The 18,223-nt window shown below is 34.9% G+C and overlaps 1 protein-coding gene across 1 annotated transcript in view; it reads left to right on the forward strand.

Moving 5' to 3' along the window:
- The window catches only part of PEX13 (peroxisomal biogenesis factor 13), a 37,078-nt gene extending 29,957 nt beyond the window's left edge, over nucleotides 1-7,121 (forward strand). Inside the window, exons 3-4 of the mRNA XM_082643327.1 lie at nucleotides 892-1,017; nucleotides 3,357-7,121. Coding sequence (XP_082499453.1) covers nucleotides 892-1,017; nucleotides 3,357-3,655 — 425 coding nt within the window. The 3' untranslated portion in view covers nucleotides 3,656-7,121. The remainder of the gene's footprint in view (nucleotides 1-891; nucleotides 1,018-3,356) is intronic.
- The last annotated feature ends 11,102 nt before the right edge of the window (nucleotides 7,122-18,223 follow it).

Consider the following 18,223-nt stretch of genomic DNA (forward strand, 5'->3'; position numbering starts at 1 on the left):
TTTCCTTTCCCACATAAGTTTGCAGCAGATAGACGTTTCAAGCTTAAACTACAATTCAGAAGTGTTTTGGACCTCCATGCAAGTGCGAAGGAAATGTCCATATTTCAAAATCCATTTAACTGCCATTGAGGAGTTTCCATTTAGTCTTCATTTGGAAGTGATTAATATCTAATGTAAGGACATGTTAAAAGGTTAATATCGAAGGAATTTAACAGAATTCTACTCTATTCATCTTCTTAGGATGAATATGCTCAATTAAAACCACATGTTCAATGTATTGATATCAGAATTTGGCAATACATATCTATGTGAAAAAACATTTTCAAAATGAAATACCTCAAATCTCATTACAAATTAGCATTAACAGATGAATATTTGCAATTGATATTGATGATAGAAAACACTACCTTTGAACCCCAAATTAAGTGAAATACTATCCTATCCCAAAAAGATTCCATTCTTTGTAGTAGACCTATATTACAAAAAAAGAATTCAGTTGTTATATTTTGAATTTTTCATTAAATTTATGGAAAATTTTTTTCTCTCTTTATATAAGAAACTACACAACATGTTCAATTTTGCCTCATGGCCTGCAAAGCCTAAAATATTTACTATCAAAAATCTTTTTACTCTACAAAAAAATTGCTGACCCCTGGCTTAAAGTAAGGGAACTAGAATTTAGAGCTTAAAGAATAGGAAAAAGTTTATAATAGGTATCATAATGAACATATTGTTGATTTTACATAGTGTTAATTGTGGAATTTACTTTGGGGGGAACTTTTCTCTTGGCAAATAAGTTTATACAGTTTGCAAAACATAGCCCCTGAAATATCTTTTTTCTTTTTTTTTAAGTTTTACTAACCTAATCTTAATTCTTAATTTGGTTTATAGACAATACCAACTGGGCAAGTGGTGAGGATGACCATGTAGTCGCTAGAGCAGAATATGATTTTGTTGCTGTATCCGAAGAAGAAATTTCTTTCCGTGCTGGTGACATGCTAAACTTAGCTCTCAAAGGTAACAAAACATGAATAAATTGGAATTATCTGTGCATTTTTAGAATTTGTAAATGTAATATTAAAAACTGCATTAAAGGATCTTGGTCACTGTTAGTTAACTCAGAAGTAGTTACTAGGGTTTCTCTTTGTCAATGTAGACCTTCTAAATCTGGGGGAGTGGGAGAGTCCCAACAGAGTTGTTCCAATAATATTTCACTGAGATAAGGAAAGATTTTGTTTATGTAATTTCTTCTAAACTCAAAACACTTTTAATCACCACCCAAAAACATGAGGTAAGTGCTAAGTGGAACAAATCTAATAAACCAAAGTAATTGTCTAGCATCATCTAAGCATCTCTGTTGGTCTTTTATTTCTGGGACTAGTATTGCTTTCTTTTTTACTTGAATAATGTTTACCTTAGAAACTTCAACATGAATATTGAGGAATTACTGTCATGACGTATTAAAGAACCTCAGCAAGAAATTTATAGGCATTCAGGTTAATTTTCAGACGAGGTCACTAATAGTTTTTAATGGCTCCAGACAAAACGGCCTTTTCCTCCACCTTTCCCCAGTAATGATCAGAATTTTTGTGGATTTACAAAAAAAAGATTTTTTGTGTATTTGTGGAGATTCAGGTTTGCTACAAAAAGTCATATTTTGTTGGTAAAGATACTAGTAACAATAATAACAGCTGTCATTTATAGACTGCTTAATATGTACTAGGGGGAATTCCCTGGCAGTCCAGTGGTTAGGACTCCACGCTCTCACTGCCAAGGGCCCAGGTTCAATCCCTGGTTGGGGAACTAAGATCCCGCAAGCCATGGGGCGGCCAAAAAAAAGGAAAAAAAAAATGTACTAGTCACTGTACTTTACATATTTCATTTAAACCTTATAATAATGCTGTAAAGTGAGTACTGTTATTATCCTGTTCCTGGTTTACACATGAGGAAAGTGAGACAGAATGAGAAAATTGTCCAGTGTGTTGGAGCTGGACTATGAACCTAGGTTTATCTGACTTCAGAACCTGTATTTTTAACCACTTTGGCTGATTTCCATGTGACCTATTAGTGGAAACTTTAGCCTTTTATTGGTGTTAGTCACTCTTTACATAAGGGAAAAATACCTTCAGTGTTCAGATCATTAGTTTAATGTGTAAATAATTGAAAATTTTGGATCAAATTTGCTAAATCTCTGCCTCATCTCTTCACACACAAAACCTAGGCTTCCAAGAAAATTTTTTAAATAAATAATAAAATAAAATGTAACTTTTCAAAAATCCTGGCTTTTAGGTATTCATGTTTCTCTTCTGGTGAAAATAGTAACTTACTATTTTAGATTTCAAAAGAATTATTTCTTTTTAAGATTTATTGTTAGAGGAAAATACAGATAATAGTTTTAATAAATCTAATTAAAGAATAAAGATCAAATGTGGTTTCTTTCAACTAAATTATAATATTCCAGAAAAATTTTATATCTCAGATTATTCTTCAACTAATAGTGCCATTTAACACTTTGGCTTTGCTTTGTTGCTTTCCTCCATTGCTCAAGTAAAATATGTGTGGGCATTTAGAACAAAATCAGTCACAGACATGATAAATTTAACTTTTTTTTTTTATCATAGAGTAGTATTAAACATGAAAATGTCATATTGTGCCTAAATTACAGTGTTGAACTAAAACTTAACAGTTAAACAGGTTTTTAAAGACATGGATAAAATAGGTGGGAGAATATCAAAATACAAAATTGAATATTTAAATAATCTTTCCTACTTTAAGCTTAGAGTATTGCCTTTAACTTTTTGTTATGTGGCTATAGGTAACTGAGGTCTTCAATTTTTGCCCACCTTGGATTAAAATTAACATTCACTGCCCTTCAGGATTATACATCACAATCATATGGAATGAATTTTATATTTCAGCCAAAAATATATAAAGAAAGCTGCCTTATGTAAATGTATATATTTATTTTCTATACTTACCCCTAATTTATCCTATTGAGAAGTAATGAGATATTCATTCCTTAAATTTCAATTTAAAATATGAAAGACATTGATGTTAATTTTCATCTTTTGATAGAACTGAATCTTTTTACTCTATGAATGCACCAACCGATGTAAACTTCATGCTCTTCAAGGCTGAAAAAATATTTAGTAAATATAAAATTAAAAGTGTAAGTTATAAGAAGGGATCCTAGAATTAAACCTACTCATCTTGATTTTATGAATATTCATGTACACTATTTGTTTATGTACTTATTATGTAAGTGTAACAGAGATTTTACTTAACATTTTATAATCAATATTCTGTTGGACCCTCAAAGTATGTGATAATTACAAGGCTGTCTTTTCTTCCATCAGAACAGCAACCCAGAGTGCGTGGTTGGCTTCTGGCCAGTCTTGATGGTCAAACAACAGGACTTATACCTGCTAATTATGTCAAAATTCTTGGTAAAAGAAGAGGTAGAAAAACAGTGGAATCCAGTAAAATTTCCAAGCAGCAACAGTCTTTTACCAACACAACACTAATTAAAGGAGCAACAGCTGCTGATTCTTTGGATGAACAGGAAGCTGCCTTTGAATCTGTTTTTGTTGAAACTAATAAGGTTCCAGTTGCACTTGATTCCACTGGGAAAAATGGAGATAAACAAGATCTTTGATAACTTTCATGTTTACCTGCAGCTGAACTATATACTTCAGAGTACTTTTAAAAAATTTCTTCTTACAAAGAAATTATTCTTCAATCCAATGAAAACATTTGTTAATGGCTATTCCAGATGTTTTGCTGCTAGAAATTATTAAAGTTGTACACTAGTATGTTGGTCTAGTGACCTGGTTACATTTTACGAGTTGTTATTGGACCATGAGGATATTTGTTTTACCTAGATTTTAAGATTATGGAGACTATCATTTTCATCTTATTTAAAACCCTGTGTTTATTGAAAGAATAAGATTCACGAACTATAGAATACACAGTTTGCTACAGTAGGGATCACTAATGCATTTTAAAATTCTAGATTAATTGACTTGGAATCCTCAAAAGTTGAGTGACAGCATATAAATATCAGAACAGGCAAAAAGGCTAATTTTTCTACAAACAGAATAATAAAAATATTCTGATGTGTATTACATCCAGTATTGGGTTTGCTTTAGGCAGTAGTAATATGTTTTCACCCACCGACAATTGATACTTTTATCTTTTATTGTATTTTTTAAAAATTTATCTTGGAAAAGTCACTAGAAGCATTGTGAAGGAAATGGTTCCAGGGTGACATATAGCCCTAATAGTTTTCCCTGCTAATAAAGAGGCTATAATTTATCTTTCTTACAGATTATTTCCATTTCTTCAGAGGATCATCTCCCTTTACAGTATGATTAGTTTTCATCCTGGGTGAATCAGAATACATATATGAAAGATTTACTTTGTTTTCCTCCAGCCAAGACTCAAGTCCTTTGAGTTTCCAACTCAGTTCTAGCAGCAACGATTTTAAATCTTTTCATAGATTCTCTGCTTCTACCTAATTAACTTTTTAAAATTCCATATTCAGGCTGTTCTTTAAACATTGAGAGTGTGTCACATTGGGTACACATTTCTTTTAGGTTTGGTTTTTACTACTGAGACTATAAATACAATGCTGAATTGCCATTTAGAATATGATAGTGCTATTTGACTTGTTTTTTGTTTAATAATGATTTTAAATCTAGTTAAATTTCAGAACACTGAATATTCCCCCACAAAACTGGAAAATTCATGTACTTGCTGTGATCATACTACAAAAATAATACTATCAGGAATACAGGGTACAATAATACATTTACATATATTGTTGAAAACTTGGAATTATTTGATAAAGATTTTGATTTAGTATTTTTATCTTTCTTCTTACAGACTTTATGTTCAACAAGTAAGTAATTCTAGAACAGTTCAAACTAAAACATTAGGAACCAAGTATGTGTATAATCAACATAGAATTTTACTAAAGGCTTCTTGGGAATCTCTCTTTTGAGACAATATAATAAGTAATATATCATTTAAAATACAAATGTTGACCCCATGCAGAAAAAGTAATAAGATAGTAAAATCTGTTTATCTTAGGCATATTTTTCTAACACCCGGTTCTTCAAACCTTCAAGTTAAGGAGATTGAGTTACTTATATATTATTTTCCATTTGTGTTCTACAATTAGAGGTTCTGCTTTGTTTGTTAGAAAGTAATTTATGGAAATTTTGTTATTGAAACAATTTTTGATAAATTATTAAATTTGGCATTGAGACATCTAAATTGAATACTAGAAGTGAAGTAGAGGTGAAATATTGAGTCGGCGCTATTTAGATTAGAAAAGGTGGGTCTTTAAGATAGTACTTGTGATTGCTATTAAAGATGTATAGAGAAAAGAGTATAGTACAGAATGAATGACAAAAATAATTTGACTTGGGACATCCCTGGTGGTCCAGTGGTTAAGACTCCGAGCTTCCAATGCAGAGGGCACGGGTTCCATCCCTGGTGGTCGGGAAACTAAGATCCCACATGCCTGCATGGCATGACCAAAAAAAGAAAAAAACTGACTTTTCTTAGGGTGTTTTGGTTTTGTTTTGTTTGTTTGTTTTTGGTTAAGAATGCTAAATTGCAATGTATATTATCTGACTGGTAACTATTTGTGTCTGAAAATTCCTTTTCTATTAAGAATCTAGAAAAGGAATTTAGGACTAGAATAAGCAGAGAAATTTTGTAACCTTTTTTAGATGACTAAATGTAATGTTTAAGGCTCTAATATTGTTATTTTTAGGAACTTATTTAAGTACTGCTACTTTACAGAAATTACTAACTGAAACTAAAACACTTGCAATTAAGTAAAATAATAAATCACAAGTTACAACAAGAAAACAGGTTTCATTTAAAATTTTTTTCTGATTGTAGTTTATCAGTGTAGAAAGGAAAAGGTAAGAGGACTATAAGTTTTCATGTTTTAACATTTCATTTAGGTACTTGATTTAGTCTATCAGTGTGTCATAATTATATATTTACTTGAATACTGCTGTCCTTTATCTTGTGCTTTCTTTAGTAGAAAAAAGAATTATATTAAATGCAGTTAAAATTTTATTTTTAATAGATTGTGAAGTTACTTTTACTGGACAAATAAAAATATATTAAACTTGATTGACATTTTTTGAAGACAAACTGTTAACTCTTTTTTCAGTATTGCAATTAATGTAAAAGTCTGTATTTTTCTTCATATCATTGTGTATATTAACTACTGCAAACCAATGTGTCTGCTCTATTTCCTTGTGATTTAAAGAAAATATTAAATTTACATTTATATAAAAATTATCTAGAAGGTGAGTTAAATAAAAATAAGGCCTCAAATCTAGGTTTTGGGAGACCTAGATTCTAGTCTGGACACCACTACTCACTTACTGTAAGATTATTTTTCAGTTTCCTCATTGATAACATTGGAGATAGCTACTACATCTGCCTCATATGAGAATGCTTTTTTTAAAATATGAAGCACAGTCAAAAGTAAGAGATTATGACAACTACTTATTTGTAATTTTTTCCATGTATATTTAAACTTCTTACATCCTATTAAAATGTCACAAGGTATTTATATCAATGTAAAATTTCAGATTCACACATAATCAAAAATTAAAATTAGTTCACTTGTACTTATAACTTTGCCCAAAATGTAATTTTAAATTATTTTGCTGAATACCAGAACAGCCTAGAAAAATGCAGTGGATTATTCAACACAAGGAAATTTTGTTTTTTAAGCATTGCCTTTAAGTGTCCTTTCATATTGTATGTTGTTTTAATTTAGCTTATCTTATTTGGGAGAATGAACTGTTTCTTTTAAAGACAGCTAACTCACGAATCCTATGGGGTACTTACTCTATTATGCCCTATGGATAGTTTTTCACATTTAATGAAGAAATGTTTTAGTCTAACTTAACTGTGTTTCTCTCCTCTTATAAATCGTTTCTTTTTTTAAGGCTTTCATTTGCTCAGCATTGACTCAATCTTTGATTATACTCTTTATTAATGACAGCAGTATCATTGGTCTAGAAAACCTACACTTTTGTTCTGCTTCATTTTACCTTAATAGTTTTTCTTCATCTCCTGCCTGCAATACCATACTCCCCACTCTCTACTATATTTAATGTTTATCCTTCCAAGCCATCTACCAAATTTTTGATATATTTCTTTGAAAAACTATATAATAACATTTATTTTGTATAACTTTTAAATTTTATATAAATGATATGGTATAAATTTCATTTTGCTTCTAACTTTTATAAAATAGTAAGTTGTTTTTTTTTTTTTTTTTTTTTTTTGCGTCTACCTCCCTCCAACCCTCCCTATCCCACCCCTCTAGGTGGTCACAAAGCACCGAGCTGATCTCCCTGTGCTATGCGGCTGCTTCCCACTAGCTGTCTATTTTACATTTGGTAGTGTATATATGTCCATGCCACTCTCTCACTTTGTCCCAGCTTACCCTTCCCCCACCCCGTATTCTCAAGTCCATTCTCTAGTAGATCTGCATCTTTATTCCCATCTTGCCCCTAGGTTCTTCATGACCTTTTTTTTTTTTAGATTCTATATATATGTGTTAACATACGGTATTTGTTTTTCGCTTTCTGACTTACTTCACTCTGTGTGACAGTCTCTAGGTCCACCCACCTCACTACAAATAACTCAGTTTCATTCCTTTTTATGGCTGAGTAATATTCCATTGTGTATACGTGCCACATCTTCTTTATCCATTCATCTGTCGACAGAAATTTAGGCTCCTTCCATGTCCCGGCTATTGTAAATAGAGCTACAATGAACATTGTGATACATGACTCTTTTTTTTTTTCTTTTAGTTTCTACTTTATAACAAAGTGAATCAGTCATACATATACATCTGTTCCCCCATCCCTTCCCTCTTGCGTCTCCCTCCCTCCCACCCTCCCTATCCCACCCCTCCAGGCGGTCACAAAGCACCAAGCTGATCTCCCTGTGCTATGCGGCTGCTTCCCACTATCTATCTACCTTACGTTTGGTACTGTATATATGTCCATGCCTCTCTTTCGCTTTGTCACAGCTTACCCTTCCCCCTCCCCATATCCTCAAGTCCATTCTCAAGTAAGTCTGTGTCTTTATTCCTGTTTTACCCCTAGGTTCTTCATGACATTTTTTTTCTTAAATTCCATATATATGTGTTAGCATACGGTATTTGTCTTTCTCTTTCTGACTTACTTCACTCTGTATGACACACTCTAGGTCTATCCACCTCATTACAAATAGCTCAGTTTCGTTTCTTTTTATGGCTGAGTAATATTCCATTGTATATATGTGCCACATCTTCTTTATCCATTCATCCGATGATGGACACTTAGTTGTTTCCATCTCCAGGCTATTGTGAATAGAGATGCAATGAACATTTTGGTACATGTCTCTTTTTGAATTATGGTTTTCTCAGGGTATATGCCTAGTAGTGGGATTGCTGGGTCATATGGTAGTTCTATTTTTAGTTTTTTAAGGAACCTCCATACTGTTCTCCATAGTGGCTGTACCAATTCACATTCCCACCAGCAGTGCAAGAGTGTTCCCTTTTCTCCACACCCTCTCCAGCATTTATTGTTTCTAGAATTTTTGATGATGGCCATTCTGACTGGTGTGAGATGATATCTCATTGTAGTTTTGATTTGCATTTCTCTAATGATTCATGATGTTGAGCATTCTTTCATGTGTTTGTTGGCAGTCTGTATATCTTCTTTGGAGAAATGCCTATTTAAGTCTTCTGCCCATTTTTGGATTGGGTTGTTTGTTTTTTTGCTATTGAGCTGCATGAGCTGCTTGTAAATTTTGGAGATTAATCCTTTGTCAGTTGCTTCATTTGCAAATATTTTCTCCCATTCTGAGGGTTGTCTTTTGGTCTTGTTTATGGTTTCCTTTGCTGTGCAAAAGCTTTGAAGTTTCATTAGGTCCCATTTGTTTATCTTTGTTTTTATTTCCATTTCTCTAGGAGGTGGGTCCAAAAGGATCTTGTCGTGATTTATGTCATAGAGTGTTCTGCCTATGTTTTCCTCTAAGAGTTTGATAGTTTCTGGCCTTACATTTAGGTCTTTAATCCATTTTGAGCTTATTTTTGTGTATGGTGTTAGGGAGTGATCTAATCTCATACTTCTACATGTCCCTGTCCAGTTTTCCCAGCACCACTTATTGAACAGGCTGTCCTTTCTCCACTGTACATTCCTGCCTCCTTTATCAAAGATAAGTTGACCATATGTGCGTGGGTTTATCTCTGGGCTTTCTATCCTGTTCCATTGATCTATCTTTCTGTTTTTGTGCCAGTACCACACTGTCTTGATTACTGTAGCTTTGTAGTATAGTCTGAAGTCAGGGAGCCTGATTCCTCCAGCTCCGTTTTTCGTTCTCAAGATTGCTTTGGCTATTCGGGGTCTTTTGTTTTTCCAAACAAATTTTGAAATTTTTTGTTATAGTTCTGTGAAAAATGCTAGCAGTAGTTTGATAGGGATTGCATTGAATCTGTAGATTGCTTTGGGTAGTAGAGTCATTTTCACAATATTGATTCTTCCAATCCAGGAGCATGGTATATCTCTCCATCTCTTTGTATCATCTTTAATTTCTTTCATCAGTGTCTTATAATTTTCTGCATACAGGTCTTTTGTCTCCTTAGGTAGGTTTATTCCTAGATATTTTATTCTTTTTGTTGCAATGGTAAATGGGAGTGTTTTCTTGATTTCACTTTCAGATTTTTCATCATTAGTGTACAGGAATGCCAGAGATTTCTGTGCATTAATTTTGTATCCGGCTACTTTACCAAATTCATTGATTAGCTCTAGTAGTTTTCTGGTAGCATCTTTAGGATTCTCTATGTATAGTATCATGTCATCTGCAAACAGTGACAGCTTTACTTCTTTTCCAATTTGGATTCCTTTTATTTCCTTTTCTTCTCTGATTGCTGTGGCTAAAACTTCCAGAACTATGTTGAATAAGAGTGGTGAGAGTGGGCAACCTTGTCTTGTTCCTAATCTTAGTGGAAATGGTTTCAGTTTTTCACCATTGAGGACGATGCTGGCTGTGGGTTTGTCATATATGGCCTTTATTATGTTGAGGAAAGTTCCCTCTATGCCTACTTTCTGCAGGGTTTTTATCATAAATGGGTGTTGAATTTTGTCGAAAGCTTTCTCTGCATCTATTGAGATGATCATATGGTTTTTCTTCTTCAATTTGTTAATATGGCATATCACATTGATTGATTTGCGTATATTGAAGAATCCTTGCATTCCTGGAATAAACCCCACTTGATCATGGTGTATGATCCTCTTAATGTGCTGTTGGATTCTGTTTGCTAGTATTTTGTTGAGGATTTTTGCATCTATGTTCATCAGTGATATTGGCCTGTAGTTTTCTTTCTTTGTGACATCCTTGCCTGGTTTTGGTATCAAAGTGATGGTGGCCTCGTAGAATGAGTTTGGGAGTGCTCCTCCCTCTGCTATATTTTGGAAGAGTTTGAGAAGGATGGGTGTTAGCTCTTCTCTAAATGTTTGATAGAATTCGCCTGTGAAGCCATCTGGTCCTGGACTTTTGTTTGTTGGAAGATTTTTAATCACAGTTTCAATTTCAGTGCTTGTGATTGGTCTATTCATATTTTCTGTTTCTTCCTGATTCAGTCTTGGCAGGTTGTGCATTTGTAAGAATTTGTCCATTTCTTCCAGGTTGTCCATTTTATTGGCATAGAGTTTCTTGTAGTAATCTCTCATGATCTTTTGTATTTCTGCAGTGTCAGTTGTTACTTCTCCTTTTTCATTTCTAATTCTATTGATTTGTGTCTTCTCCCTTTTTTTCTTGATGAGTCTGGCTAATGGTTTATCAATTTTATTTATCTTCTCAAAGAACCAGCTTTTAGTTTTATTGATCTTTGCTATTGTTTCCTTCATTTCTTTTTCATTTATTTCTGATCTGATCTTTATGATTTCTTTCCTTCTGCTAACTTTGGGGGTTTTTTGTTCTTCTTTCTCTAATTGCTTTAGGTGCAGGGTCAGGTTATTTACTCGAGATGTTTCCTGTTTCTTAAGGTGGGATTGTATTGCTATAAACTTCCCCCTTAGAACTGCTTTTGCTGCGTCCCATAGGTTTTGGGTCATCGTGTCTCCATTGTCATTTGTTTCTAGGTATTTTTTAATTTTCTCTTTGATTTCTTCAGTGATCACTTCGTTATTAAGTAGTGTATTGTTTAGCCTCCATGTGTTTGTATTTTTTACAGATCTTTTTCTGTAATTGATGTCTAGTCTCATAGCATTGTGGTCGGAAAAGATACTTGATACAAGTTCAATTTTCTTAAATTTACCGAGGCTTGATTTGTGACCCAAGATATGATCTATCCTGGAGAATGTTCCATGAGCACTTGAGAAAAATGTGTATTCTGTTGTTTTTGGATGGAATGTCCTATAAATATCAATTAAGTCCATCTTGTTTAATGTATCATTTAAAGCTTGTGTTTCCTTATTTATTTTCATTTTGGATGATCTGTCCATTGGTGAAAGTGGGGTGTTAAAGTCCCCTACTATGAGTGTGTTACTGTCGATTTCCCCTTTTATGGCTGTTAGTATTTGCCTTATGTATTGAGGTGCTCCTCTGTTGGGTGCATAAATATTTACAAGTGTTATATCTTCTTCTTGGATCGATCCCTTTATCATTATGTAGTGTCCTTCTTTGTCTCTTCTAATAGTCTTTATTTTAAAGTCTATTTTGTCTGATATAAGAATTGCTACTCCAGCTTTCTTCTGATTTCCATTTGCATGGAATATCTTTTTCCATCCCCTTACTTTCAATCTGTATGTGTCTCTAGGTCTGAAGTGGGTCTCTTGTAGACAGCATATATATGGGTCTTGTGTTTGTATCCATTCAGCCAATCTGTGTCTTTTGGTGGGAGCATTTAGTCCATTTACATTTAAGGTAATTATTGGTATGTATGTTCCTATTCTCATTTCCTTAATTGTTTTGGGTTCGTTATTGTAGGTCTTTTCCTTCTGTTGTGTTTCTTGCCTAGAGAAGTTCCTTTAGATTTGTTGTAAAGCTGGTTTGGTGGTGCTGAACTCTCTCAGCTTTTGCTTGTCTGTAAAGGTTTTAATTTCTCCATCAAATCTGAATGAGATCCTTGCTGGGTAGAGTAGTCTTGGTTGCAGGTTTTTCTCCTTCATCACTTTAATTATGTCCTGCCACTCCCTTCTGGCTTGTAGAGTTTCTGCTGAGAGATCAGCTGTTAACCTTATGGGGATTCCCTTGTGTGTTATTTGTTGTTTTTCCCTTGCTGCTTTTAATATGATTTCTTTGTGTTTAATTTTTGACAGTTTGATTAATATGTGTCTTGGTGTATTTCTCCTTGGATTTATTCTGTATGGGACTCTCTGTGCCTCCAGGACTTGATGAACTATTTCCTTTCCTATATTAGGGAAGTTTTCAACTATAATCTCTTCAAATATTTTCTCAGTCCCTTTCTTTTTCTCTTCTTCTTCTGGAACCCTTATAATTCAAATGTTGGTGCATTTAATGTTGTCCCAGAGGTCTCTGAGACTGTCCTCTGTTCTTTTCATTCTTTTTTCTTTATTTTGCTCTGCATCAGTTATTTCCACTATTTTATCTTCCACCTCACTTATCCGTTCTTGTGCCTCAGTTATTCTGCTATTGATCCCATCTAGAGTATTTTTCATTTCATTTATTGTGTTTTTAATCGATGCTTGATTCATCTTTAGTTCTTCTAGGTCCTTGTTAACTGTTTCTTGCATTTTGTCTATTCTATTTCCAAGATTTTGGATCTTGGAAATAGAATCTTGGATCATCTTTACCATCATTATTCTGAATTCTTTTTCAGGTAGACTGCCTATTTCCTCTTCTTTTGTTAGGTCTGGTAGGTTTTTATCTTGCTCCTTCTCCTGCTGTGTGTTTTTCTGTCTTCTCATTTTGCTTATCTTACTGTGTTTGGGGTCTCCTTTTTGCAGGCTGCAGGTTCGTAGTTCCCGTTGTTTTTGGTGTCTGTCCCCAGTGGCTAAGGTTGGTTCAGTGGGTTGTGTAGGCCTCCTGGTGGAGGGGACTAGTGCCTGTGTTCTGGTGGATGAGGCTGGATCTTTCTGGTGGACAGGTCCACGTCTGGTGGTATATTTTGGGGTGTCTGCGGACTTTTTATGATTTTAGGCAGCCTCTCTGCTAATGGGTGGGGTTGTGTTCCTGTCTTGCTAGTTGTTTGGCATAGGGTGTCCAGCACTGTAGCTTGCTGGTCATTGAGTGAAGCTGGGTGCTGGTGTTGAGATGGAGATCTCTGGAAGATTTTCGCCATTTGATATTATGTGGAGCTGGGAGGTCTCTTGTGGACCAGTGTCCTGAAGTTGGCTCTCCCACCTCAGAGGCACAGCACTGACTCCTGGCTCCTCAATTTGGGATGATTTGTTGTCTATTCATGTATTCCACAGATGCAGGGTACATCAAGTTGATTGTGGAGCTTTAATCCGCTGCTTCTGTGGCTGCTGGGAGAGATTTCCCTTTCCCTTCTTTGTTCTCACAGCTCCCGGGTCTCAGCTTTGGATTTGGCCCCCAAATAGTAAGTTTTTAAGAACTATTCATGTTATTGTATATAGCATGCTTCTGACTGCTGCATATTATTCTATTGTATTCACATAGCATAGCTTATCTTTTCCTCTAGTCATAGATATTTAGGTTATTTCCAGCTGTTCCCACTTCTACAAACTTGTACATTTCTTCCTATGACCCTTCTCTGTAGTTTCTTTGGTATATATGTCCTAGAGTAGAATGGCTGGGGTTTTGAGTATATGCATATTTAATTTCAGTTAGTAATGCTGGATTGTTCTCGGAAATGGTTGTACCAATTTGCACTTACACCAGCAAGACATGAGGATTTCATTTTCTCTACATCTTCAGCAGTACTTGATATTTTCTGATTGTTGTTAATCTGATAATGTATGAAATTGTATTTTGTTTAATTTGCATTATCTGATTACTAATAAATCTAACCATATGCTTTTTAGTCATTCTGGTTTTCCAGGCGATGGATTGCCTATACTTATAATTTGCCCATTTTTCTGTTAGACTTTTCTCTTTCTTACTGATTATAGTACAAGAAATTCTTTATATAGTCTAATATTTCCTCATCAGGTTCAGATGTTGGAAATAACTTAGGCTTGTCATTTATTAATTCTTGTCTTTGGTGTCCTTCATGGAATAGAAATTTTAAATTTTGCCCCCAGTTGTTTGTAGTTTTTAGGTCTTGTTCTATCAGTGTTATAGTTTTACCATTTATATTTAATATAATTGGAGTCTGTATTTGGATATAGTATAAGGTATGAATCCAACTTTTTTTCCAGCTGATCATTAAGGGAAAAGTGTTATTAACACAACCACTTCTCTCTCTCTCTAGAGGAAAATTATCTTGGATTTACTTTCTCCTTAGCACTATTTCCTTGAAACAGTGGGTTAAGATAAATAAGGAATGCCAGCTGTTTACCCAGCAACAATTTTTTTATTGTAAAAAGCACAGGCTTTGAGATTTCTCTGAGTAAGGTACAACTGATAACCAAGCTTGTTCCTCCCTGGGGAGATGTGGAACCCACCTTTAGGGATTTTTACACCATAGTGGTTCCTGTGGCATGTGAGGCTTACCTAAGGTGGATGCTCTCCTCTATATGCTGTGTTTACTGTGCTATATATACCTTTCTGGCAAGCTAAGTGACCTTGGTGCCTTTTGGGTCTTGTGAGTGTGAATGTCTGCTGGGCATGCAGAGTAGAATTGTAAGTTTTTCTAACACCATCTATTAAATCCATATTTTCCCATTTCATTACATACCAAGTTCCCATAAGCATGAAACTGGGGCTCTCTGTTCTGTTTATTGATAAATGTCAATTCCTTTCCCAGTACAACACTTTTAATATAAGTTTTGTAATATGTCTTAATAGGTAAATCTATTTGTCCTACTTTGTTAAAATTACCTTAGCTGTTTGTGGATTTTTATTCTATGTATACATTTTAGTATCAGTTTATCAAGTTCCCCAAAACAAGCTGCTGAGATTTTTATTGGAATTGAATTGAATTTGCAGATTAATTTAGAATTAACATTTTTATAAGGTCAAATCATCACATTTGTGAACATATTTTTTTTCTTCATTTATTCTGGACATCATGTGTTGATGGGTTTTTTATTTGTTTTTTTTTGGCTAATTTCTAGGTACTTCATACTTCGTTGCCATTGAAAATGGTATCCTATTATTTCTGATCAGAGAAATATGTTGAACTTTATGTTGATCTTGTATTTCCAGCTTTGATGAATGCTTTTTAGTTCTAAAGTTATTGATTCTCTTCAGTTGTCTATCTAAATGCAAAGGCAAATAATAAGTTTTATTTCTTCTTTTTCAGTCCTTATACCTTTCTTTCCTCTTTATTGTTTCAGCCAGGTTGCCAGTCTGTATTTGACAGTAGTTGTGGTAGCTGGCATTTTTATCTTATTTCTACTTCAGAATCTAAAGTTGCTTTATTAAATGTGATGTTTGCTGGAGTTTTAATGCTAGTTAGTCTTTATCAAAAGAAGTTCCCTTTTATTGATAATTTAAATGTGCCTTTGTTTAGGTGGTCTTTTGATTTTTCACCTTTAGTAATAGTAATATAGAGTATAACATTGATTTTCTGGTATTGAACCATTCTTGCATTCCTACTTGATGTTATTTTTTTCAATGAAATAATTTATCAAAAATACATATAAATGAGCGTGGAAGATGATTAATATAAAAGTGGGGTATCATGCAGAAATGTAACTATATTCAGAAGGCAGAATTGCCACTGTTTGATGAGGTGTCCCAGAAGATAAGCTGAAAAGAGGCACTGGGTCATAGTCTGGCTTCATTGTCTCTGAAATTTTACAAGAGCCTCTTCTGGAGAAAGTAATTGGGCAAGTCCCTGAGCAAATATTGGGAAACCTAGGGTTATCCACAGTGTATGTATTTTGAAATATGTGCCAGCTCCTAGAGCTGGATACTGCCTGTGGCACAGGAGGAGTGGGCTGCTTAGGCTTTTCCGCTTTTAAGTTCCCTATGGCTATCCTTCAGCACTCAGGAGTAGGTCAAAGCAGAACACTTGTGTGTTCTCAAAAGATCCAGGGAGCAGAAGGAAAGAGCTAGACCATCAACACATGGTCTCTCAAGCCAAGTACAGCAAATAACCTAGGCCAGGCTCACCCAAGCACTGTCAGATTTCTTAAAAATAAGGTATACCATAAGAAAACACCAGTTGAAATCTCTTGAGTCATTCCGCACAAATCTGAACTGGCTGCTCTCTTTGCCTGGTGCACAATTACCCTGGGTTCTGTATTTTCCTGAGGAGTCCTATGATCTTATTTCTGTACCCTACATTTGCCTCTTTCTTGGTTTACTCTCTTGGAGAGGTAAAGCACATCTAGTAGCTTCCTGAGGAAGGCTGCATGGGAGGTAAAGTGTGGGTCCTTGAATGTCTGAAAATGTCTTTAATTCTAATCTCAATTTGAATAATACTATGGATATAGAATTCCAAGTTTGCAGTTGTTTTTCTTTAAAAATTTGAAGGGATTTCTCTGTTGTTTCTAGCTTCCATTGTGGCCACTGAGAAGGCTGAAGCTGTTCTGATTCTTTTTTTTTTTTTTTTTTTTTTTTTTGCGGTACGCGGGCCTCTCACTGTTGTGGCCTCTCCCGTTGCAGAGCACAGGCTCCGGACGCACAGGCTCAGCAGCCATGGCTTACGGGCCCAGCCGCTCCGCGGCACGTGGGATCTTCCCGGACCGGGAACCCTGCATCGGCAGGCAGACTCTCAACCACTGTGCCACCAGGGAAGCCCTGTTCTGATTCTTGATCCTTTATATGTGCCCTATTTTGTTTTTGTTTTTGTTTTCCTCTTTAGAAGCTTGTAGGATCCATCCGAGGACATTTATGATTGTAAATTACTTTGTTGTTTATTTATTTATTTATTTCGGCTGCGCCAGGTCTTAGTTGCAGCATGCAGGATCTTTTAGTTGTGGCATGTGGACTTCTTACTTGCGGCATGCATGTGGGATCTAGTTCCCGGACCAGGGATTGAACCTGGGCCCCCTGCATTGGTAGCTTGGAGTCTTACCCACTGGACCACCAGGGAAGTCCCTAAATTACTTTGTTGAAGTTTCCATTTTCCTACAGTCTTTTCTTTCCCCTGTGTTACTACTGTGTGTGTGTGTGTGCGTGTGTGCGTGTGTTTGTTTATGTTTTATCTCTATCACAATAAAGATTTTCCTCAGGTTTCTGCTGAACTTTGGCTGCCTGCTTATATTTAAGAATAAGAGTCTGAACCGCTGATTGAAGACTTCGAGCAGATAGGGAGGGCTTGTTGTCGGTGAATTTTGTGTTAAAGGTAGTTTGGAATGCATGACATATGATTTGCTAATATTTCCCTAAATTAAACTTTCTATCCACTCTCAGGTAGAGTGACCCACCAAACTTACAGAATGGTCAGGAAAACAGAACAGAAAGCACTTTAACTGTAGGTAGGCAGGCAGCTCCAATGAGAGTAGAGAGAGAATGGAAAACTGCATGGGTATAGTTTCTCCTTCCAAACTCACCAATCAGCTAAATCACTCCTTCCCTAAGAAGCTGTTAGTAAAATAGGGAGAGAAGGAGGGAGAAAGGGGCACCAGTGTTATTCTAGAGAAATACTTCCATGTGAAAAAATGGAGTAGGGAATTATGTTAGATTGAACAGTATGTTAAAGTGAATGTATATTTTAGATTTGTCTTCATATTTGCTTTTGGGGGGTCTCTTTGCTGTTTCTAAGAGAAATATGTTTAAAAATCTCCAGTTGTTGATATATTCTCATGGTTTTATCAGTTGTTACTTTGTATATTTTTGCTACCTTACTATAAGTTTTGTACTTAGCATGCTTTCTGTTTCTTTTTTTTATAGATCAGATTTCTCTGCAGGTTTGGAAGCTGTACATTCTATTTTTATTCTCGTTGTGGTTACTTCTAACCCATAATTATGATTATTTTTCTCTACCAGCGTTTAAAGTTATCAATGTTGGAGTCTTACAGTAACACAAGAATGTTGGCACACTATCATCCTCCCTGCTTTCTGCGAACACTTTTCCTATTGTCTCCCTGCCCCTATTCTTTCACTTGTTGGTATCACTTGGAGTTTTTTATTCCAGTTAATTTTTTATTTT

Source organism: Mesoplodon mirus, assembly GCF_964341445.2.
Source record: "Mesoplodon mirus genome assembly, chromosome: 14".
NCBI lineage: Eukaryota > Metazoa > Chordata > Mammalia > Artiodactyla > Ziphiidae > Mesoplodon > Mesoplodon mirus.